We start from the raw sequence: 24317 nt of genomic DNA, 5'->3' as shown, positions 1-24317 counted from the left end.
AGCAACCAAACTAAATCTTACCCTGATGCAGCGTAACAGAAACCAGTAATCTAACATAGCATTGTCTGGTAAAATATTGCTCATTAGAAAACATCTGAATACAATTATCCATCCCCCAGACCCCATTAAACAGCAAGAAAACACAAAAACACCCTCAGCTCACGGCGTCAACATGAGCGCTATCCTGTTCTCGGCACTACTCCCACTTCACAAGCTGCTTCACCAAATGAGGAGTTCTCCGATCTCCATTCTTTCCCCGACAACTCAAACAAGTCACCGTTCAAATTCCTGGGTGCCAACATCCCTGAGGAACTGCCCTAGGGACTCCTTATTTATGCAATCACCAAGAAGGCTCGCTGGCATCCACATTTCATGAGGAGTTTGAGGAGATTTGGTACATCACCAGAGACTTCTGCAAATTTTTATAGGTGCCCCATGGAGAGCATTCTGGCCAGTTGCAATCACTGTCTGGTGTGGAGGGGCCAATGCACAGGACTGGAAAAGGCTATAGAGAGATATAAACTTGGCCAGCGCCATCATGGGCATCAGTCTCCACTCCATCAAGGACATCTGCAAGATGCGGTGTCTAAAGAAAGCAGCTTCTGTCCTCAAGGACCCTCCCCACCCAGGCCATGCCGACTTCTCACTGCTACAAACACTCAACAGTGCAAAAACAGTTTCTTCCCCACCACCATCAGATTTCTGAACAGACAATGATCCACAGACACTGCTTCACTTTTTTTCCTCTCTTTTGTACTAATTTTTTTTTTTAAATATTGTATATCCAGAATTGTGATATCTTGCAATTTTGGTCCTGTAATGTACAATACTGACGCCACAAACCAACACATTTCGTGACGTCTTTTCATGGCAATAACCCTGATTCTGATCTACTTTCTACCCCTGATAAAGGGTCTTCAACTTGAAATGTAGACTTAGTCTATCTTTTCGTAGATGCCTGATCCGCTAAGTGCCTCCAGCATTTGGCTTTAGCTTCAGATTCAAGTGCATGAGGGCATCAGTAAAAGAGCTCATTAGGGAGATGGCTTTAATAGTTCAGGTGAATATCAGTGGGAGGAAGCCATCAAGTCTAAGCACTTCTGGTTGCCCAAGGGAGAGCTTTAGTGAATCCTGGGCAGGAGAGGGAGGTGAGCAGTGCCAAGATCAAGTAAGGCTTCACTTCTTTCTTCTTCCTGAACCAGTCAACTATTTCACCTCTCAATGTTTTTAGTTATGGCTAGGATTTTGCAGTCTATCTAACCCCTCCGTACAACTCAAGCCCTCTAGTTCCAACAGCATCCTTTGCATCCCTTTCAGTTTATTGATTTCAAGATTTCTTTCTTGTCATGTAATAAAGCAGATGTAATATTACACATAATTTCCTTTGTTCTACCGTAAAGAAGATAAATATTTGGCATCAGCAGAAATTCCCTTGTTCCCCTTGCAGTCAAGAGAAAGAAAAGTGAGAGAGAGTCCCTTCAGGGTCACAGAGAGTCTGTGGCCTAGCCTCCAGCACCACACAGGCTTCAGTCCAAACCATTGGCAACCCGAGCTCTAGATCCAAACCTCTGACACAATCAGGAAGCCCTCAGCTCCCTCTCGCATCCCCGTTCCAACTCCTGGTACCCCTTCGGCAAACCTTGATCCAGTCTCCGGCCCTCAGCACTATCGCTGAATGACCAGAACAGCTTACAGGACTCTAACAGCCAACAGCTAACTCACTTGCTCCCAAATTTTGTACCCTGCGCAACAAAGGTTGCCAAATGCCTTCTTCGCCTTGTCACTTTCAAGGAACTAAGCACCTGAACCTCCTTGGTCTCTCTGTTTTGCAGCACCCTCCAGGGTCCAACCATTCACCGTGCAAGTCCTGCCCTGGTTTTACTTCCCAAAGAACAACACCTTGCACTGCTCAGAGCTCAATTCCATTTACCACTCCTTGGCTCACCTTCCCAACTGTTCTAGATCTGGATGTAAACTTAGATATCCTTCCTCACTGTCCACTACATCACCAATTTTGGAGGCATCCCCAAAGGTACTATTCAAGTTAACAGTTTTTAATATAGATGACAAACTGCAGCAGACCCAGCACCAAACCCTGCAACACACCACTGGACACAAGCCTCCGATTAGAAAACATCCCTCCGCAACTGCCTTCTGCCTTCTCGTTAGCCAGTTTTGAATCCAATGGTCCAGCTCAACTTGGATTCCATGTATCCTGACTAATCTGCCATAAGGAACCTTGTCGAAGACCTTGCTAAAGTTCAATTACACAATGCCCATTGCTGTGCCTCTTGGTCAACCCTCTTGGTCACCTCTTCAAGAAGCTCTATCAGATTCGTCAAAAACCATTGTCACACACGAATCCATGCTGACTACCTCAATCAGTGCCTGACCAGCATGGGCATCAATCTTCACTCCATCAAGGACATCTTTAAGAGGCGGTATCTTAAGAAAGCAGCCTCTATCCTCAAGGGCCCTCACCACACAGGCCATGCCTTCTCCACATTGCTACCATCAGGAAGGAGGTACAGGAGCCTGAAGATGAACACCCAACAGTACGGAAACAGCTTCTTCTCCTCCTCCAACAGATTTCTAAATGGACAATGAACCCCAGGCACGATCTCACTTTTTTTTCCCCCTTTGCGCTGATTATTTATTTGTACGGAAATGTAATTTATAACAATTTTTGCACCTGTAAGGCACAATACTGCTGCCGCAAAGCAACAAATTTCATGACACATGTTGATGACAATATACCTGGTTCTGACTTCAAATGTCAGTAGATCCTGTCTCTCATAATCCCCTCCAGCAATTTTCCAACCACCGATATCAAGCACACTGTCCTGTATTCCCCAACTTTCTTCAATAACAGCACAGTAACCACCCTCTATTCTTCCAGCACTTTGCCAAAGGCTAACAATGATAAAAAGATCTCAGCAAGGCCCTCTGCCATTTCTTCCATACCACCCCACAAGACACGTGTATACATTTCATCAGGCCATGAGGCTTTGACCACTTTAATATACTCCCAAGGCTGCCAAGACCCCCTCCCTGGTAGTTCTAACATGGTCCAGCCAACTGTTTCTTCCAGTTCCTTGGCTTCAATTATCTTCTCCACAGAAAGACTGATGGGCACTATTCACTCATAATCTTACCCATCTCATGTGGTTCTACACAAAGATATCCTGTTGATCCAATTCTCTCCCTAACCACCCTTTTACTCTTAATATCCATGGAATCACTTTTGATTTTATTTTTATCCTGTCCACCTCTCATGTCCTCTTCTTGGCCTCCTGATTTCCTTCTCCTACTCCTACACTTCCTGTACTTCGAGGGATTCACTTGATCAGGACTTAAGATGCAAGCCTCTTTTTTTCCTGACTAAAGCATTGATGGCCTTCATCAAGCAGGATTCCTTCAACTTACCAGCCTTGCCCTTCACCCTAAAAGGTACATGCAGTGCCTAAACACACGCTTTCCTTTAAAACATCTCGCTTTCCACTGTCCCCTTCCTTGCAAACATCTTCTCCCACTCAACTTCTGCATTCCTGCATAATTGCTCCAATTAATGACCAGTTCCATCTCTCTCCAGAACTATTTTAAAACTTATGGAGCTATGGTCATTGATCACAAATTGTTACCCCACTGATACTTTAGTCACTTGCCCTATCTCGTTCCCCAAGAAGAGGCCCAGAATTGCACCCTCTCTAGTATAGACCTCATTACCGTGAAACCCCTGGTATCCGGAATTCAAGCAAATGGCAGCCTCAAACAACCAGCAAAACAAAAAAAAAATTGAGGAAAATAACTAAAAGGTATTAAAATAAATAAGAATAATATAATTGGTATAAAAATAAATAGGTTTAAAATTGTAAAAGTAAATATTCTCTAAAGTCAAACATAAAGCTTTGGTAAAGATGGGAGCAAATATTTAGCCAGCCTTGGTCGGGCTTTGCACATAGCAGCTGTTTGAATATAGTTGTGTGAAACAGCAATGGTGTCACCCAGGATGAAGAGCTGGTTGATGCTGCTCGCTGTTGGGGCGACTCTCTTAAAGTGTCTCCTTATCCCTGCTTAGTAAGAGTTGCCCCGGTCAGAGGTTTTATCTGTTAACTTGGGGGCTGGGAGAGTAATTATCTAGAATGTTATTGTTCGTCTTTCAGGCGGCTCTGTGGAGGGGCAGGAACCTTCAGAGTTAAACATTCATGCAAGTGAAATTTGTTCAGTGTAAGTACAGTGTAGTATTTTTGTCTTTTTTTAGAAAATTTTATTTATCACTTGTATCAATAACAATTATTCAATTATGTATAAATAGTACGTTATTAATACTATTCAATACAAGATTAATACAAACAGTTTTATATTTTCCCCATCCCCCTCCCCAAAAAAGGAAAAAGAAAGAAAAGGAAAACCCATAAACTATATATGTTAGGAAAATATGAATAGTGATTAAAAATTTTGTATCTTCTAATTATTAATTGAGAGGAGTGGATGATGTGGATGGACTCTTGTTAATGAATTCCATCTATGGTTCCCAAATCTTGTAAAATTTTCCAATCTGATTCTTTAAATGAAAAGTAATTTTTTTCTAATGGTATACCATTCTGTATTTCCGTGTTCCATCTGTCCATCATTACAAAATTTTCCATTTTCCACGTTACTGCCACACATTTGTTTTGCTATTGCTATTTATTGATATTTATCTAACTTCAACTTTATATCTGCTTCATATACATCACCAAGTAAAAATATTCTCAAGCTTTTTTGTATTTTTGTCTTCATAACTTGTCCTAATAATATGCTCAAAATGTTTCTGAAATTTTTCCACTTTAACACAGGACCAAAATGAATGTAGAAAGATCGTTACTTCCTTGTTACATCTAAAACATTGATCGGAATAATCTGAGTTAAGCCCTTTTAATTTATACAGAGTGCAGTATAATTGATGTAAAAAATTATATTGTACTATTTGATATCTAACATTAATTGTATTTGTTACACTTTCTTGGCATAGCCTTGACCAAAGTTCTTCTTGAATTTGCATATTTAAATCTTTTTCCCATCTTTGTTTTGATTTATGTTTTTTTTCCCATAGTTTCTTGTATTTTTATATACATATTAGTAATAAATGTATCTGTAATTAAATATTCAAATTTGTTCCAGAAGTCTTAAATTCACACCTAATTTTCCTTCTAAATGATTTAAGTTGATAATATGAAAAAATGTATTATTTTGTATTTCATATTTCTCTTTCATATTTAAGTCAGAAAAAAAGGAACCTAAAAAACAATCTTTTACCTCTATTTACCTTTTACTGTTACCAAGTATCAAATAAAGAGTTATTCAAAGTAAAAGGAATAAGGTGATTTTGTTTTAACATCATCTGAGGTATTTGATCATTTTTAATTCCTCTTGCGATATCGATTCTGTTCCCTACCTTAAGCAAATGCTTTAAAATCAGTACATTTGTCTTCTTTTTCAATTACTCATTGCTCCATTTATACAAAAAATGCTCTAAATTAATTTCTCCTATTTTATTCATTTCAATCTGGACCCACACTTTTTTTTCTCCAATTTGATAACAGGAGGACAAGAATCTTAATTGAGCTGCTTTATAATAATTTTTAAAATTTGGTAATCTTAATCCTCCTTGTTCAAATTTCTAAGTCAGTTTCTCCAAGGCGACTCTTGGCATTTTATCTCTCCAAATAAATTTCTAGATTTTTTTTATTTAGTTCTTGGAAAAACTTCTCTGGTATAGGAATGGGTAATGATGGAAATAGATACTGTATTCTTGGAAAAATATTCATCTTAATACAATTTACCCATCCTAATAAAGTTATTGGCAGATCTTTCCATTTTTAAAAATCGTCCTCACATTTTTAATAGTGGTAAATCATTCAATTTAAATAAATTATTTACATTTCTATCTATTTTTATTCCTAAATATGTAATAGTTTCTTTTTGCCACTTAAATTTTGTCATTTCTTTTTATTTTGTGTATAATCCATATCAACCATAGGCATCACTTCCCTCTTATCAACATTTACTTTGTAGCCTGAGACTAAACCATATTCTGCTAATCTTACATTTAGTTTACACAATGATATTTCTGGTTTTGTTAAATAAACTACAACCATCATCCATGAATAAACTAATTTTATGTTCTTTATTATCTATCTCAAAACCTTTAATCTCATTGTCTCTTTGATTTATTTCCACCAAAGGTTCTATAGCTAAAGCAAATAAAAATGGTGATAATGGACTCCCTTGTCTAGATGATATTTTTAATAAAAAAGTCTTTGATATTTGCCTATTTGTGATTACTTTCGCTTTTGGTTGATTATATAATGCTCTTATCCAATTTATAAAAGCATTTGGAATTCCAAATGTACTTAATAAAAAGTCCCATTCTAAACTATTAAATGATTTTTCTGCATCTAATACAACCGCAACTGCTGGTTTCTTTTCTTTTTGTGCTATATTTAATTAACTCATAAATTTAACTATATTATCTACAAATCTGTTTTTAATAAAACCAGTTTGATCTATATTTATTAATTTTGATAATTATTTAGTTAATCTATTAGATAATAGTTTAGATACAATTTTATAATCTGTATTTAATAATAATATAGGACTATAAGAAGGTTGTAAAGGATCTTTTCCTTTTTTTTGGAATAACTGTTATTAATGCTGTTTTAAAAGATTCTGTTAAATCATGTGATTCTCTCATTTGATCTAATACTCTCATTAATACAGGAGTTAACAATTCCTTAAATTCCTTATAAAACTCCAGGGGAACCATCTTTTCCTAGGGCTTTATTGCTTTGTAATTATATCAGAATCTCATATACTTCTATCTCAGAAAAAGGATTAGATAACTCTAATATTTCATCCATATTTAACATGGGTAAATTTGACATGATAAATATTCCTCTTTTTTTCATCCTTCAAGGATTCTGATTGATATCATTCTTTAATGAAAATTCCTAAAATTATCATTTATTTCTTGCATCTTATGTGAGTGGACCAGTTTCCTTCTTTGTTGCAATTATTGTTCCTGATACTTGTTCAGCTTTTAATTGCCATACTTATACTTTGAGCTCTTTCACCTTATTCATAATACTTCTGTCATGTTCTCATTATATCTCTTTCTACTCTATTTGTATTGTATTAAATCTTTATTTTTTTATTCCAATAACTTTTATTCACTTCATTTTTTTGGGTATGAAATTCCTTCTCTAAATTTAATAGTTCCTTTTCCTCTTTCATAAGTTCTTTCTTTAACTTAGAAGTATAATATTATTTGACCTCTTAAATATGCCTTAATAGAATCCCATATAATAAATTTATTCATTACTGAATTTTCATTAGTTTCTAGAAAAAATGTTATCTGTTGTCTCATAAAATCACAAAAAAATTTTCTCTTTAATAAAATTATATTAAATCTCCATCTATAACCTATATTTCGTTCTTCCTTCAATGCAATTGACTAAATTAAAGGTGAATGATCTGATAAAACTCTCACTTGCTATTCAACCTTTCAAACTCTAGCTTGTAGCTGTGCAGAGACTGTCTAGAGGACCCCAAAACCCAGCGGCAATAGAAATTCACCAAGACAAATTGTTACTTAAACAAAAGTCATTTTTAATTTTCTTTAAATGTAAAAACAGGATCAAACTTTAACTTATTACTATTAACTTAACCTCTTCTAATTCTAAGCACACGTGTATGTAATGTGTAAAAGTTCTTTGATTCACAGTCCAAACTCACTTCTCACTCCTCCAAGTTCACCATTATCAAGCAATTCTTATCTGTGCACAGAATTTAACATTTGTGATTTTTTTTTTTACCAGGCTCTAGTGAATATGGTTAAATGGTTACCACTCAGGAAGATTCTTGCTGGTTTCTCTCCAATCAGCCACTTCAGTGTCTTGCTGAAGAAACTTGCCCCATCAGGATTTTCCAAATGATAACCTCTTCTTCTGCAGGTCACCACAGAGTTCCTTTTGTTTCCCTTATTTCGGGTGAAACACTCTACTCTTATACACTATACCTCTTGAAATGAACGCTAGCACAGCATTCACCTTCTTCACTACCAATCCCACCGTGGCATTAACTTTTAGATGACTCTGCACAAAGACGCCCAGGTCTCTTTGCACCTCTGAGGACTGAATTTTCTCCCCATTCAAATAGCACTCTGCCTGTTTATTTCCACTCCCAAAATGCAAAATCAAACACTTCTCAACATTGTACTTCATTTGCCCAGTCTCCAAATTTGTCTATATCCCTCTGCAATTTTACAGCATCTTCAACAGTTCCTGCTCCACCACCTATCTTGGTGTCATCCGCAAATTTGGACACAAAACTATTTAGTCCACAATCCAAATCGTTAATATAAATTGTACACAGCCGCGGTCCCAAGACCGATCCCTGCAGAACACCATTAGCAGCCATCCTGAATGGGATCTCTCAATTTCAACCCTCTGCTTTCTGCCTATCAGCCAATTTTATATCCAATCTAATAGCATCCCTGTAATTCCATGGGCCTTCATCTTATTTATCAGTTTAACACGCGGCACCTAACTGAAAGCCTTTTGAAAATCCAAGTATATAACATCCACAGCCTCCCCTTTGTCTATCCTACATGAAATTTCTTCAAAAAAAACATGATCTATCCTTTAAAAACCATGCTGACTAGGATCTACCCTGTCATGCATTTCCAGGTATTTCATAACTTCATCCTTGAGGATTGACTCTAATATCTTCCCCACCACTGAAGTCAGACTTGTAGATCTATAATTCCCTTTTTTCTGTTTCCCACCTTTCTTGTACAGTGAAACCACATTTGCAACCTTCCAATCCCCCGGAACCACACCTGAGACTATTGATTTCTGGAAGATTGTCATCAATGGATCTACAATCTCCAAAGCCACTTCTTTCAAAACCCGTGGGTGTACCTCATCTGGTCTGGAAGATTTTTATATGGCTTTAATTCATTCAATTTACCTAGCACAATTTCTCTAGTAATCTTAACTGTATCCAACTCAACTCCCTGAAGCCTCTGTCTGTCAGAGATATTACTAATGTCTTCCACAGCAAATACAGATGTAAAATATTGATTTAATTCTTCTATAATATCTTTGTAATCCATTATCATTTCCCTAGCATTGTTTTTTATCGGTCCTATAATCAACGCGTGTCTCTCTTTTATTCTTTATATATTTTTAAAAAAGTATATTTTTCTATATTGTTTACCAATCTTCTTTCATAACTCATCTTTTCTTTCCTTATGACTTTCTTTATTTCTTCCTGCTGTGTCTATAGTTGTATCTATAACATTAACTGGCAATTTTTTTATGAACTAATATTGCCACACCTCTAGCTTTTGAATTAAATGAAGCTGTAAATACCAATCCAACCCAATCTCTTTTCAGCTTTTTGTGCTCTTTTTCTGTCAAATGAGTTTCTTGTAAAAAAGCTGTATCTACTCTTGTTTTTTTCATATACAGTAACATTTTGTCCCATTTTATTGTATTCTGTATTCCATTGATATTGATACTAATAAAATTCAATTTCCCTGCCATCAAGTACCTTTATAAAATCCTTTGTCCATCCACCCACCTTCCCCAGTCCTCCCATTCTCTTAATATTCTTGATTAATCTAGGTGTACAATAGAAAAGAGAAAGAAAGAAAAAAAGAAAAAAATGAGAGGAAATCCCCCCAAAAGGTGCTTGATGTTTTTACATCTTTAAAACCCTGATCTATATGGGATGTGGTTGAAACCACACTGTTTGCATGATTCTGCAGTAATCAGCTCCATTTTCCCAACTAACTCACTAGAAATGCAATACAGACCCCTGTTGTGTTATGACTATACATTCTTATTTATTCATAACTCTTAAACATATAGATCACTTATAGGTTAAAACCCTCCTCCCAATTAAACTCTCGAAATTTTCGGTTACATCTTAACTCATTCAGTCATAAATTCCTTTCAACTGTCAACAACCACCTGCCTCTCTCCTTCTGACAATGAATCCACAAACACCTTTGCCTCATTAGGCTCCATAAAAAAAAAGTTTTTCCCATCTGGAACAAAAAATGTTCAAAACTGCCAGATACCTCAAGACAAAGGCATAACCTTTTATCCAAGACATGTTTTTAACTGCGTTAAATTCTTTTCTCTTTTTTAACAAATCAAAACTTCTATCAGGGTAAAAGAAAATCTTATTCCCATTATAAATCAAAGGTAACTGTCTTTGTTTAGCTGCCAGTTCTAAGATCTTCTCTCTTACTTTGCGACGATGAAATTTAATCGGACGAGGTCTCTGATCTGGTTGTGGCTTAGTGTTCTATGTGCTCTCTCCATCTCAATGTCTTTCCTTGAAATTCACTTACCCCCCCACCCCCACAAAGATTTCGGAATCCAATGCTGTAAAAACTTAATTTCCTGTCCTTCATCATCTTCTTTAAGTCCAACAATCTCTGCTATACCTTCTGCTAAAATTTTCTAAAATGTCGATATTTTGCCTTAATTGATTTTTTGTTGCAGCCGCTTCTACTTGTACCTTCTGCATTTGTTCCTTAATGTCTTGAATTTCAAATTCTTTTCCTTTAATTTTTTTCATCCAGAACTTTAAGTCTTTTGTCCACCTGCTGCATCATTTTTTCCACTTGCCTTGTAAAATTCTTATTTTCAGCTACCCTCTCTCCACATTTTTAACTTCTTCTGTTAATAACATCATAGACTGCTGGAAATTATCCAGGTACTTTTTCATATCAGCTGGAGAGATAAATTATTCTTTCATTTGTCTCATCATTCCATCCATAAATCCTTGTTCAGAAAGTAGTTCTTGCTCTTCTTGCTGGAAGCCTCAAGTCTTTTTTTTTAATTGCTTCCTTTTTTATTCTGCGCGTACGCAGTCACTTCTTCACCTGTAGCAGGCAGCCATTGTCAGGAGAGATCCTGCACAGCAGTGTCCAAGGTCTCTCTGGCTCCCGGCCAGTATCTTCCGAACAGCTCCTGGATTCTTCTTCAAGGTAGGCCTTTCTTCTTTATCTTGGTCTTTTTCTTGCTCGGTTTCTTGTATTACTGCAGCTGGTTTTTCTTTCTTTGGTGACATTTTAAATTGTTCTTTAAATCTTCCGACATTTTTTTCTTCTAGTTTTCTTAACTTTTTCAACCTTTTTTTCAACTTTTTTGAGGAGAGTAGGGATTTGGAGTCTATCCCCACGTCATCACGTGACATGCTCCCCAGTATTTCTGTCTTTTAAATTGTTTATTTTTAATGCAGATGTATTAGTTAGACATTACAAGAGAAAGTCTCAAGCAACCAGAAAATACACTTATCCAACCTCTACCAATCCCCATAAGTGCTGGATACCAGGGTTTTACTGTATATTGATTGAGTAAGTTCTCTTGGTCACACTTAAATTCCACCCCATCCAAGCCCTTTTCACCATAGGTACCTATTAAAGTCTCTCAGTAATATGACCCTGTTATTCTTACAGCTGTCTGTTATTTCCCTACACATCTGTTCTTCCAATTTCTGATGACTATTTGGGGGCCCACAACAAAGTGAACATTCTCTTTTCTCCTGCCTTTCCGACCATGCCTTCCCACCTTTTGTTCGGATGCCTGCCGGCATTCTCCCACACCTTGATGAAGGGCTGAAGCCCTAAACGTCGGTTCTGTATTTTTACCTTTGCTACATAAAGGACACTGTTTGACCTGCTGAGTTTCTCCAGCATTTTGTGCTTTTACTTCAACCACAGTGTCTGTGGATTTTTGTTTTATTTCCTATTCCCTTTACTTTTCCAAGTTCTAATTGAGTGTCTAAATTTATCCCTCTGCTATCATGAGCTCATGATTGAAGAACTTTTATCAGAGAGCTTCCAAAATCTGGTTTTGTTTCAGATTTCTAGTAAATACAGCTATTTCCTTTGAAATACAGGAGAACGTTTTCAATAAACTCTGTTACCATGCTAGAAAAAGAGAAATTACACCCTAGGTTTTATGTTTATTTAACACAGGTTATCACGAAAGAGTTTGCAAATAGGATTAAATAAATTTTGGAAACATTATTCCCCCCCCCCCCATACAATAGTCCATCCTAAACATTATGAGTTAACAGATCTCACAGGGTGGATGTCAATGAACAGTGCATGATCCTTCTCATTGGGGTGCAAGCCATCAACAGCCTCCCACAGCACAGGGTCACCATTGTAGAAGTGAGGATGTGAGATGAAGACTTGGGAATCTGGGGGGGAAAGAGATCAAAACTCCACATGAATATTGCCAGTGGGAGAAAGGAATAGCAATCGAGATATGGGAACAAGTGTGCTCGTGAAACAAAACTATTGTAGGCAGGAATTAATAACCCAGAGCAAATGGTTTACAATTACAGTTAGAGTCACGGTTAGTGGAGATGTTAGCACAACATTGTTTCAGGGCCAATGACCGGGGTCCGAATCCAGTACTGTCTGTAAGGAAGTTTGTACATTCTCCCTGTGTCTGCATGGGTTTCCTCCCACTGTTCCCACAGGTTAATTTGGAAGAAATTGGGAGGAACAGGTTTAAATGGCCAGAATCAGCTTCTACCGTGCTGTAAATAAAATTTAACATTCAATTGAAGATATTGTCCATGAATACTGTGCCCAGTATCCAGTATCCATTTCCCCATTAATCTTTCCCCAACATATTTCATATTCTATCGCGATTCCACCACTCACCTCCAGCAATAACCAACACATCTTTGTGAAGTGGGAGGGAACAGAGGATCCAAGGAGACCCAATGAGTCACAAACATATAAACTGCAGGCAGACAGCGCCAAAGGACAGGATGCAATTTGGGTCCCTGGAACTGAAAGGTGGTAGCACCAATTTCTATACCACCATGTCAGTCCCCTACCTGAACACCCAAACTGCCGATATAGTCTTTATCCGGGACTGCCCAAAAACCAGCGACCACCCCCACAATTTTCCTGCATCTATCAGATTTATTGTCTAGGTACTTACAGGACATCACATACAACCCTGAGATACTTTTTCCTGAGGGCCAGGCAGAATTTCTACTTATTGGTAGTGTAAAAAAAACTGTACTTGAAAAAATTGTACAACAGATAGAAATGTAAACAAAGAATGAAATGTAAGCAAACTGATGGTGCAATACAGAAATTAAATATTTTCATAATAAATAATGTGCAAAGAGTTCTTGCTCAAATCTCTGAATGAGATTTTTATCAAGTTATGATTGAAGGATTTTGTATTTTAGGAGTATGTGAAATGTAATGTGAAAGTATAGTTAATGGCAGGGCTCTTAAAAGCATTCATGCACAGAGAGATCTGGGAGTCCTGGTCCATTGTTCGTTGAAAGTGGCCACACAAGTAGATAGTATGATAAAGGTGCCGAATGGTACGCTTGACTTCATTGGTCAGGGCATTGAGCACAGAAGTCACATTATGGCTAAATAAAACTTTAGTTAGGTCTATTTGGAATACTGCAAGCAAATCTAGTCATCCCATAGCAGGAAGGGTATTGGCACTCTGGACAGGGCTTTACCAGAATGCTGCCTTTATTAAAAAGTATGAGCTTTAAGGAGAGATTGGATAAATTTGGGTTGTTTCCTCTGGAGCGTCGGAGGCCGAGGGTAGACTTGATATACGTTTATAACATTATGAGAGGCATTATATAGGCAGCCAAAATGTTGCACACTAGAGAAGGTAGGGGAAGTTTAAAGATATTTGGTGAAGTTTCTTCTCTATGTTTAGTGGGCTTCTTCGGCTTCTTAATGGATGTGAGAATATGCAGCGAAAGGAGGGATATTCTGATTTCAGATTTATTGTCAGAGTACAGGTATGGAATCATTTGCAACCCAGAGATTTTTTTCCCTGTGGGCCAGGCAGAATAACCAATTACTGGTAGTGCAAATAAAAAACTGTACTCAATGCACACATGTAAACAAACTGTGCAATACAGAGAGAAAGAAAATCCACCAAGTGTACAAGTCAGAGTCCTTGAATGAGTCCCTGATTGAGTTTGTTGTTGAGGAGTCTGATGGTGGAGGGGCAGCAGCTGTTCCTGAACCTGGTGGTGTGAGTCTTGTGGCACCTGTACCTCTTTCCTGAGGGCAGAGCGTGTGCTGGGTGGTGCGGATCCTTGATAATCGCTGCTGCTCTCAGACAGCAGCGTTTCCTGTAGATGTTCTCGATGGTGGTGAGGGCCTTGCCTGTGATGTCCTGGTCTCTGTCCATGACCTTTTACAGGGCTTTACGCTCAGGGGTATCAAAGTAGAGATTAAATTTCATTTAATGTTCAGTGCAGGTCCTTCAGGGCTGAACGACCTGTTCCTATACAGAACTGTAGTACTGTTCCAGGGGCTAATTTTTCTCCTCCATCTCCCTGTTACTTGGCTGCCTACAAGACTCAGCCGTGTACAGAGAACAGTCAGCACAGGAATAGGCCCTTCATACTATCATGTCAAGTTTCAGACAACCTCTCCCCCCCCCCACCCCCTCCAGCAGCCTCTTCTATGCCTTTCACAATCTTATCTGTAAACTGTAATCATTTTTTTGCACCTTAATTGGGGGGGGGGGTCCTCATTAAAACATTCTGAATGTTGAAAGGCGTAGACAGAGCAGATGTGGAAAGGTTGTTTTCCACAATGGGAGAGTCAAGGACAAGCGATCACAACTTCAGGATTGAAGGGTGTCTGCTTAGAACAGAGAAGCAGAGGAATCTGTGGAAATGGTTTCCACAGGTGGTTGTTGAGGCCGGGTCTTTGCGTGCATTGAAAGGAAAGATTGATAGGTTCTTGATTAGCCAGGGCACCAAAGGTTGTGGGCAGAAATCTCCACTCTAGTGCTCATCTCTGCTCAAAGGGTTTAATTCCTCTCCCGTGCCACCAATTACCAAGGTGCACCAGAATGCAGTCTCAGGGAAGAGAGACAAATTGGAACAGGGTGGCTCAGGTCAGTTTGGAATGGGTGAAGATGAGTCCATAGTTCCCGGGTTGCTGGTGCAAGTTTTCATGTGGTTCAAGACAAGCACAGAGACAATTAGCAGTTTGACTTAGAAGATGGAGGAGGAAGCTGCAGTACTAATCAACCAGCATTCAAAGTGGGGAGATAGTGGTACAGCTTTGGTAAATTGGCTTCCACTTTGAACAGGTTGTAGCCACTGAAAAGGCAGTGGTGGCTGGCGAACAGGAAATAACGACACATACAGCTGCAGGTAAATCAGAACTCGTTTACTCAAGTCTCACACGTATTCTTTAAAAACGCAGAACCATGCGAACCAAGTCATGATGTCCCGTGCTGGTTTGCTAGACTTCTGGGAGTTGAAGTCTATCTATAGTGCCGCTACACTCACACACACCTCCCCAGAACTGGCACTATCACCAGGTAGTTTTTTGGGAGGTTCACCCCTGCGTCAGACCGCTGGCTGTTGAATGGGGCAGTTTTGTCAACATGGGCAAGTTTAAACCTGTCTGTGAACAACAGAGGCTGCCCAGCAATGTCCAAGATGCAGGTTGACTTCGTTCTTCTCATCACCCTGTATGGTCCCTCGTATGGTGCCTGCAAAGGCTGACCATGTGCTCCTCTATGTACGAACACGTATTCATAGTCCTTCAGTTTGTGTGGTACAAAAGAAACATGTTTGCCACGTGATGATGGTGGAACAAGGGATAATTTGCCTACGGTATCCCATAGTCTGCTCAGCAGCTCTTTAGGATCTTCATCTTTACTGGATTCGTGTGGAACGAATTTCCCTGAGACCACCAAAGGCACGCTGTATACAAGTTCTGCAGATGAAGTGTGAAGATCTTCTTTTGGAATTGTCCTAATGCGGAACAACACCCATGGTAATTCGTCTGCCCAGTTGAGACCATCCAAACGGGCCACTAAGGCTGATTTAAGGTGATAATGGAATTGTTCAACCTTCCTGTTGGACTGTGAGTGATAGTCACTTGTATGATGAAGCCTACAGCTGAGCAGCAGAGATAAGGCCATCCACAATGAAGATGTAAATTGAGGTCCACTGCCAAAGCAGGCACCCAGGAATTAAGGAATGCTTGTGCACAAGAGTCCATAGAAGCATCCACATGGGGACTGCCTCAAGTCATCTCATAAACCAATTGATCACTGTGAAGGGGTAACAGTAGCCTCATGAACCTGGAATTAGTCTCACAATGTTCACATGGACATGGTCGAGGTGGCGAGTTACCGGTGGGAAGGGTTGTAGCGGTGCTTTCGTATACCGATGGATTTTGACTTTTTGACAAACTACACAAGATCTGGCCATTTGTGTGATGTCATTCTTCAGACCGTGCCAAACAAATCTGTCTGAAATCAGATGAACCGTCGATCTGATGGATGGATGAGAAAGACTATGAACAGAATTTAAAATGCAACGTCGTCCACGAAACTGGAACCACTGGCTGTGGATGTCCTGTTGAGGCATCGCAAAAGAGCAGCTTGCTGTCGGCATCAATTTGTAGGTTGGTTATTGAGGTGCAATACGACTCCATCTCACAATCTTGGGCTTGAGTAGTGGTGAGAGCCGCATAGACAATACCATGGTCCATAGCTGATACCTCGAGTGCAACTGAGCGGTAAAGAGCATCAGCCACTACATTGTCTTTTCCAGAAATGTGCATTATTCTGGTATAAAATTCCAAAATGAAGGATAGCTGCTGCTGTTGTCGAGCTGACCTGGGCTCCGACACCTTGGAAAATCAAGGGTTTATGCTCTGTGAACATGGTGAAGTATTTGCCTTCCAAAAAGTAACGGAAGTGACAGGTGGACAAATATATGGCTAGGAGCTCTTTATCAAAGATGTTGCATTTTTTCCTCAGCCTCATGGAGATGGCAGCCAAAGAATGCCAATGGCTTCCATTGTCCATCGACACACTGCTGCATAGCGCCCCCTATAGCCACATCAGACGCGTCCGTTGAAAGGGCGGTGGCTGCGTTCAGGACTAGATAACTGAACGTGGATGCTTGAGCTAATAGTTCCTTTGTCTTTAGGAAAGCATTCCAACTTTCATTGGTCCATTGAATAGATGTGGCATTACCAGATCGCAGATTGAACAGAGGCTTCATAATGTGAGCTGCTGCTGGAAGGCATCGATGATAAAAATTAACCATGCGCAAGAACTCTCGCAAACCTTTGACAGTGGTTGGTCTGGAATATTCAGTAATGACATCGATCTTGGAAGGCAGCGGAACCATGCCCTTGTAGGTGATTGAATGCCCCAGGAATTCTGTGGACTGTTGTCCAAAAACACATTTATCTGGATTGATGGTCAGTCCAAATTCTCACAGACTTCTAAAGAGTGTACGCAGATGTTCCATGTGCTCTTCTTTAGTTTTGCTGGTGACTAATGTGTCATGTAGATAAATGAAGTCATTAGCCATGCCACCCTCTACTGCATCCATAACTCGCTGAAAGGTCTGAGCTGCATTTTTTAACCCAAAAGGCATACGTAAAAATTTGAACAATCTGAAAGGGATAATTATTGCCACTTGCACCTGGTGATATCCATGCATCAAGTTCACTTTTGAAAAGATTTTTGTCCCATGCAGATTCACTGAAAAATCTTGAATATCGGGTATAGGGTAGCGATCTGGTATAGTGGCGTCGTTGAGCCATCTATAATCTCCACAAGGTCTATAGGTAATGGAGATGCCCATGGGCTGTCAGATCTGCAAATTATCCCCAGCTCTTCCATGTTGTGGAATTCTAATTGCAGTTTCTCCAGAGGCAAGCAACGTGCCTTAGCATGAAAGGGAGGGCCCTTGGTAGAAATAAGGTGAGGTTTAAAACTGCCGAATTGTAATTTCAGGAAACTCTTCTACAAGTCTGGAGAACATCAACAGTCTTATGCAGGGCTTGAAGGCATAGCGCAGGAACATGCGATTCTGCCAGGCGAATAGTTTAAAAGGTGATACTATCCACCAGCCATCGCCCTTTTAAATCCACCATGAATGAATGAGCTCGTAGGAAATCGGCCATGAGTAGCAATCGTGACACTGTTGCTATAATAAAAGGCCATGGGTAAATGTTCCCCTCGATCTGAACATTCATTTTTTGGTGCCATACATGGGTACGATGGAACTATTGACTGCTACAAGTTGGAGGTTAGGGGTAGGATAATGTGTATCGAAACCATTTGGTGGAAAAACACTAACCTCCAAATCCTGTGTCCACCAAAAATTTACGTTGGGATTGCTGATCCCAAACATAGAGAAGGCCCGTAGATTTTCAGTCAACGGTTGGCCAGGGCATTTCCCGAGAACGTACACAGTGGCAAGCACCTATGTGAATTGACTCCCCAACGCTGGTGGTAAAAATACCAGGTGGAAGTGTCAACAGGCTGTCTGCCTGATGAATCATTACCTCGTTATAGGAGCTGGTGTTGAGAGCGCTGGGAAGTTGTGTCAACAATGGTGGTGCTGGATGCACACAGCTGTGATACAGTGACATTGTCCAAAGACCTTTTGGTGTGTTTTTTTTTGCCAGCCACAGGACATCGGCCTCTGCGGCTACAGCCCTGGGGTCTTCAAAAGAACTCTGCAATAATAAGAGTCTAATGTCTCTTACCGTTTCAGTAAGCGAGTACTGTGCTGGTAAGTTTCTTTTCCAGTGAACGGGAGTTGGAGCGAGAGAGAACGAAAGCAGGACGGTTGAAGTAGGTGTGGGCCAGAGTTAGAGTGGTGAGTTGAAGCTTTGGCCAAGAGGCTTCGGAAGAAGAGGTGGAGACTAAGGTAAGACTCAGGTGACAGTTTATTGTTATATATTCTTTGACCTTGTATGACTGCCAAGGTAAAATAGTCTGAATGGCAACAGGATTACTGGATGTGGGAATTCTGGGTGACTTGTCATCTCCCTGACAACTACATTGACATGAGGTGCATCGAGTTGCAGCTCCTTACAGACCATGTTGGGGACCTGGAGCCGCAGCTCGATGACCTTCAGTTCATATGGGAGGATGAGGAGTTCATAGATAGGAGTTGCAGGGAGGCGGTCACACCAAAGCTGCAGAAGGCAGGTAACTGGGTGACTGTCAGGACAGCAAAAGCAGAGGCAAGTAGGCAGGTAGTGCAGAATTCTTCTGTGGCTGTTCCCCTCAATAATAAGTATACCTCTTTGGATATTGTGGGGGGGGGGGGGGGAGGGGGGTGGAGAATGACCTACCAGGACAAAGCTTCAGTGACTAGGCCTTTAGTACGGAGCCTGGCCCTGTGGCTCAGAAGGGAAGGAGGGAGAAAAGGAGAGCGGAAGTGATTGAGTATTCAATAGTTAGAGGAACAGACAGGAGATTCTATGGACATGAAAGAATCACATGGATGGTTTGTTGCCTCCCAGGTGCCAGGGTCTGGGTTATCTCGGATCCATTTCATGGCATCGTGACACTGTTGCTATAATAAAGGGCCATGGGTAAATGTTCCCCTCGATCTGAACATTCATTTTTTGGTGCCATACGTGGGTACGTTGGAACTATTGACTGCTACAAGTTGGAGGTTAGGGGTAGGATAACGTGTATCGAAACCAGTTGGTGGAAAAACACTAACCTCCAAACCTGTGTCCACCAAAAATTTATGTTGGGATTGCTGATCCCAAACATATAGAAGGCCCGTAGATTTTCAGTCAACGGTTGGGCAGGGCATTTCCCGAGAACGTACACAGTGGCAAGCCCCTATGTGCATTGACTCCCCAACGCCGGTGGTAAAAACATTAGGTAGGAAAAAGGATGAGGTCCTGAAGAGGGAATACAGGGAGCTAGGTAGGAAGATGGAAGGCAGGACCTCCAGGGCGAGCAATGTCAGGAATACTGCCTGTGCCGTGCCAGTGAGGGTGAGAATAGGATGATATGGCAGATGAATACGTGGCTGTATAATTGGTGCAGGGGGCAGGGTTTCAGGCTTCTGGATCAGTGGCTTCTCTTCTGGGGATGGTACAATCTGTACAAAAAGGTCAGGTAACACATGAACTGGAAGGGGACCAATATCCTGATGGGGAGGCTTGCTACTTCTGTTGGGATAGGTTTAAATTAGTTTGCCAGGATGATGGAAAACAGAATGATCGGGCAGAGAATGAAGCAGATGGTGAAAATGTGTAGTGAGTTTGTGAGGAAAGACCTGCAGTGAAGGAGTTGGAGGGTATGAAATGTGATGATATCAATGCAAGAAGTATTAGGAATAAAAGAGGTAAACTAGAACATGGATTAGCACGTGGAATTACGATGCTGTGGCCAAGGCAGAGATTTCGCTGATGAAGGGACTGGGGTTTATATGTTTTAAAAGGGATAGGATGGGGAGGTTAAAGAGGGGTTGTGAGAGTAGCATTACTAATCAGGGATAGTAACACAGCTGCAGAATAGGGGATGCTGTGGATGGATTGTCAGTGTGGGTGGAAGTCAGAAACAGGAAGGGAATGATCACTGTTTTGAGAGAAGCCTATAGGCCCCCAAATTGGCCTCAGGACACTGAGGAGCAGATAAGTCGGTAGATTTTGGAATGGTGCAGAGATAACAGGGTTGTTGTTATGGGAGACTTCAACTTTCCAAATATGTATTTTTGAATATTTTATTTTATAATTTTTCAAACTCAAACAGTGTCAACAATCCATAACAAAAAAAACACACTACCATTTCCAATTATATACAAGCTTCACCTTTGGGTCCAATTTCGCCTCCCCCCCCCCCCCCCCCCCCACCCCCTCTCAATTAATACATCCAAAGACAAAATTAATAGTACTGGGTAATGAACCCGGTCAGGTGACAGTGCTCTCAGTGAGGGAGCAATTTGGTGACAGTGACCACAACTCCCTGATCTTTATTATACCTGGATAGCTTTTTAATTGGGAAAAGGATAATTATGATGAGATTAGGCAAGAACTTGGGAGAGTACACTGAAAACAGATGTTCTTGCGGAAATAATGCGGAGGGACCATTTGATAGGTTTGTTCCACTGAGACAGGGAAGACATGGCAGGATAAGGAAACCATGGTTGACAAAGGAAGTGAGTAGCTCGTTACGAGGAAGAAGAAAATATACACGAAGTTTAGGAAGCAAAAAGACAGGAAAGGCTCACGAGAATTATATGGTAGCCAAGAAATATCTTAAGAAATTTGGGCAGCACGGTTGATGTAGCAGTTAGCCAGTGATCAGGTCCAGGGTTCGAATCCCATGCTATCTGTAAGGCATTTGTACGTTCTCCTCGTGTCTGAGTCGGTTTTCCCCAGGGTCTTTGGTTTCCTCCCACAGTTCGAAACATACCGGGAGTGTATGTTAATGGTGTGTAAATTGGGCAGCATGTTTTCATGGCTAAATTGGCCTGTTATTAAAAATTTAAAGAACCTAGGAGAACTACAAGGGAGCATGACAAAGCTTTGGCAAGTAGGATTAAGAAAAACAGGAAAACAGAAGAATGACAAGGGTGAAGGTAAGGCTTCTTAAGGATAAAGGAGATGACATGTGCCTGGAGGCAGAGGAGATCCTCAATAAATACCTTGCTTCAGTGTTCATCAGAGAGAGGGACCTTAGTCAATTTGAGGTCAGTATAGAACAAGCTTGGGTGCTGGAGCATGTTGACCTTAGAGAGAAGTGATGGATCTTATTATAAACATTAGAATTGACATCCCCAGTAATGGACAAGATCAACCCCAGATTACTTCAGGAAGCAAGGGAAGAGATTATTGGGGCATTAGCAACCATTTTTGTGCTGTCCCTGGCCACAGGGGAGAGATTAGAGGATTGGAGAATTGCAAATGTAGACGCCTTCTTTAAAAAAGGTAATAGGGAGAATCTTGTAAATTATAAACCAATAAGTCTTGCGTCAATGGTGAGAAAACTATTGGAGCGGATTCTTAGGGGCAGCGTTTACAAGCATTTAAAGTACCATCAGCATGGCTTTGTGGGGGAAGATCGTCCCTCACAAACCTAATTGAGTTTTTTGAGGAAATAAAATGAAATGATGAAGGTAGGGTGGTAGATTTGGTCTATCTGGACTCTAATAAGGCATTTGACAAAAACACCTGTGGTAGACTGGTTTAGAAAGTCGTGAGGCATAGGATCGACAGAACCTTTGCTGTGTGGATTCAGAGTTGATATGCCTACAGAAAGTAGAGGCTGGTAGTGGATAGAATACATTCTGCTTGGTGGTCAGTGACCAGTGGAGTCCCACAGGAATCTGTTCTGGGTGGCCTGCTCTTTGTAATTTAAATAAATGACCTGGACAAAGACATGGAGGGATGGGTCAGTAAGCAGATGACATGAAGGTTGGGGGTGTTGTGGATAGTGTGAAAATTGAAACGAGGTAGATGAAGCTCAATCCAGTTCAGTGTGAAGTGATCCATTTTGGAATGTCAAACTTGAAGGCAGAGTACATGTTAATGGCAGAATTCTTAATAGTGTTGAAAATAGAGGTGCCTTGGGTTGATGTAGTTAAGACAGCTTGTGACAGTTCTCCTTCATTAGTCAGGGAGTTGAGTTCAAGAATTGAGAGGTAATGTTGCAGCTCTATAAAACCCTGGTTGGACATATATACATACAGACATACAGCATGGTAACAGGCCATTTCAGCCCACGTCCATGCTGCCCAATTTACACCCAATTAACCTAAACTGTTTTGAAGGGTGGGAGGAAACTGAAGCCCCTGGGAAACACACACAGATACAGGGAGAACATACAAACTCCTTACAGACAGTGCAGAATTAGAACCTCGGTCCCATTCCCTGGTACTATAAAGGCGTTGTGCCAACCATGCCAGCCCTCACTTGGAATATTGTGTTCAGTTTTGGTTGCCTCATTAAAGGGAGGATGTGGAAGCTTTGGAGAGGGTGCAGAGGAGATTTATCAGGATGTTGCCTGGATTGGAGAACACATCATATGAGGCAAGGTTTCTCTTTGGAGTAATGAAGGATGAGGGGTGACTTAGAGGTCTACAAGAATATGAGAGTCATAGATAGGGTGGACAATCAGCACCTGTTTCCCGAGGCGAGGGTAACAAACACCAGAAGACATCTGTACAAGGTGAGAAGAGGAATGTTTAGGGGAGACATCAGAGTCAAGCAGAGAATAGTGGGTAAAAACACAGAAAAATTGGGGGATCTCAGCAAGTCTTCCCATGTCCACAGGAGGTAAAGATTTATAACCAATGTTTCAGGCCCTGAGCCCTTCAAAGTATGAATGAAAAAGCAGACAGGCGTCTGAATGAAAAGGCTGGGGAGAAGGGAAGAATGGGCTGGAGGAGAAGCATAGACCAACAAACAAAAGGTGTTAATTGGATATGGATGGGACACAGGAGAGAGGGAAGGTGAGAATTGACTGGTGGAGGGGAGACGGCACATTGGACCTCCATGGAAGCTGAGCTGGGGGAAACAAGACAGGGAAAGATGGGGAGGGGGTAGGTTAACAGAAACAAGAGAAGTCAATGTTAATGACCTCCTGTTGGAGGGTGCCCGGGTGGAACATGAGGTGTTATTCTTCCAATTTGTGGGTGGTCTCAGTCTGGCAATGCATGAGACCATGGGCAGACACGTTGGCAAGGGAATAATACCTGGAATTCATTGCCGGGGGTTTTGCTGATATAAATAGGGACATTTAAATGTCTCTGATACAGGCACATGGATGCAAAATAAATGAAGGGTTATGGGTGTGAAGTATGGAAGGTTTAGATTATTGTGTAGGTTTATATTGGTTAGCACAACATTGTGGGCCAAAGGGCCTATATTATGCTGTAACGTTCTATAATCCAGAAATTATCTGCATTTAGATTTTACTGAAACTCTATCTGCATGGACAAAGACTGCTGCATTTGACACCAATCCAGTGCTGGGATGACAAGACCCCGAATATATCAAGAACATTGCTGCCCAGGCTCAGAGATACTCACTGTGTCGGCATGTGCTAACGTTTAGAACTCCGGACTGCCTGCACGGGCAGAAACCTTCATTGGGAGGGTACACTGTTCCGTTTGCAAACATCGACTTTGGAGCAATGTAGCGGAAGGATGGTATATCAAATGTCCAACCAGATTTCTGAAACACTAGTTCCAACGTTCTATAATTTTAAAAAGAGACATTTTACTCAGCTGCTACAAAATGTTTTTTTTTTCAAAACAAAACATTCCTCTTCAAATAATTGTATCCAAACTCTCAACACAACCAAGGATCAATTCATGGAATAATCAGGCCACACACGGCACACTGTGTCCACTTCTGATCGCACCACTTGAACAATATGGTTGCAACAGAGAGAGTGCAGAAGAGATTCACTGGGCTGATGCCTGGAATGGAGAACTTC

At 40.7% G+C, this 24317-nt stretch overlaps 1 protein-coding gene and 1 long non-coding RNA gene across 18 annotated transcripts in view; one reads left to right on the top strand and one right to left on the bottom strand.

The window, feature by feature from the left end:
• Positions 1-24317, bottom strand: part of scarb1 (scavenger receptor class B, member 1) — a 217008-nt gene that overhangs the window by 129220 nt on the left and 63471 nt on the right. For all 17 annotated transcript variants that reach the window (XM_069933456.1, XM_069933460.1, XM_069933458.1 and 14 more), the window contains 2 exons: positions 23908-24074; positions 12149-12267 (listed from right to left, as the gene is read on the bottom strand). In XM_069933456.1, coding sequence (XP_069789557.1) covers positions 12149-12267; positions 23908-24074 — 286 coding nt within the window. The remainder of the gene's footprint in view (positions 1-12148; positions 12268-23907; positions 24075-24317) is intronic.
• LOC138761407 (uncharacterized) lies at positions 17723-24104 on the top strand. The gene is made up of 2 exons (XR_011356311.1): positions 17723-18777; positions 23788-24104. It is a non-coding gene; the product is annotated as an uncharacterized lncRNA (long non-coding RNA).

This window comes from Narcine bancroftii, chromosome 4, assembly GCF_036971445.1.
Source record: "Narcine bancroftii isolate sNarBan1 chromosome 4, sNarBan1.hap1, whole genome shotgun sequence".
Lineage (NCBI taxonomy): Eukaryota > Metazoa > Chordata > Chondrichthyes > Torpediniformes > Narcinidae > Narcine > Narcine bancroftii.
The sequence above is the reverse complement of the archived record's forward strand: the minus strand, read 5'-3'. Positions and strand labels throughout refer to the sequence as shown.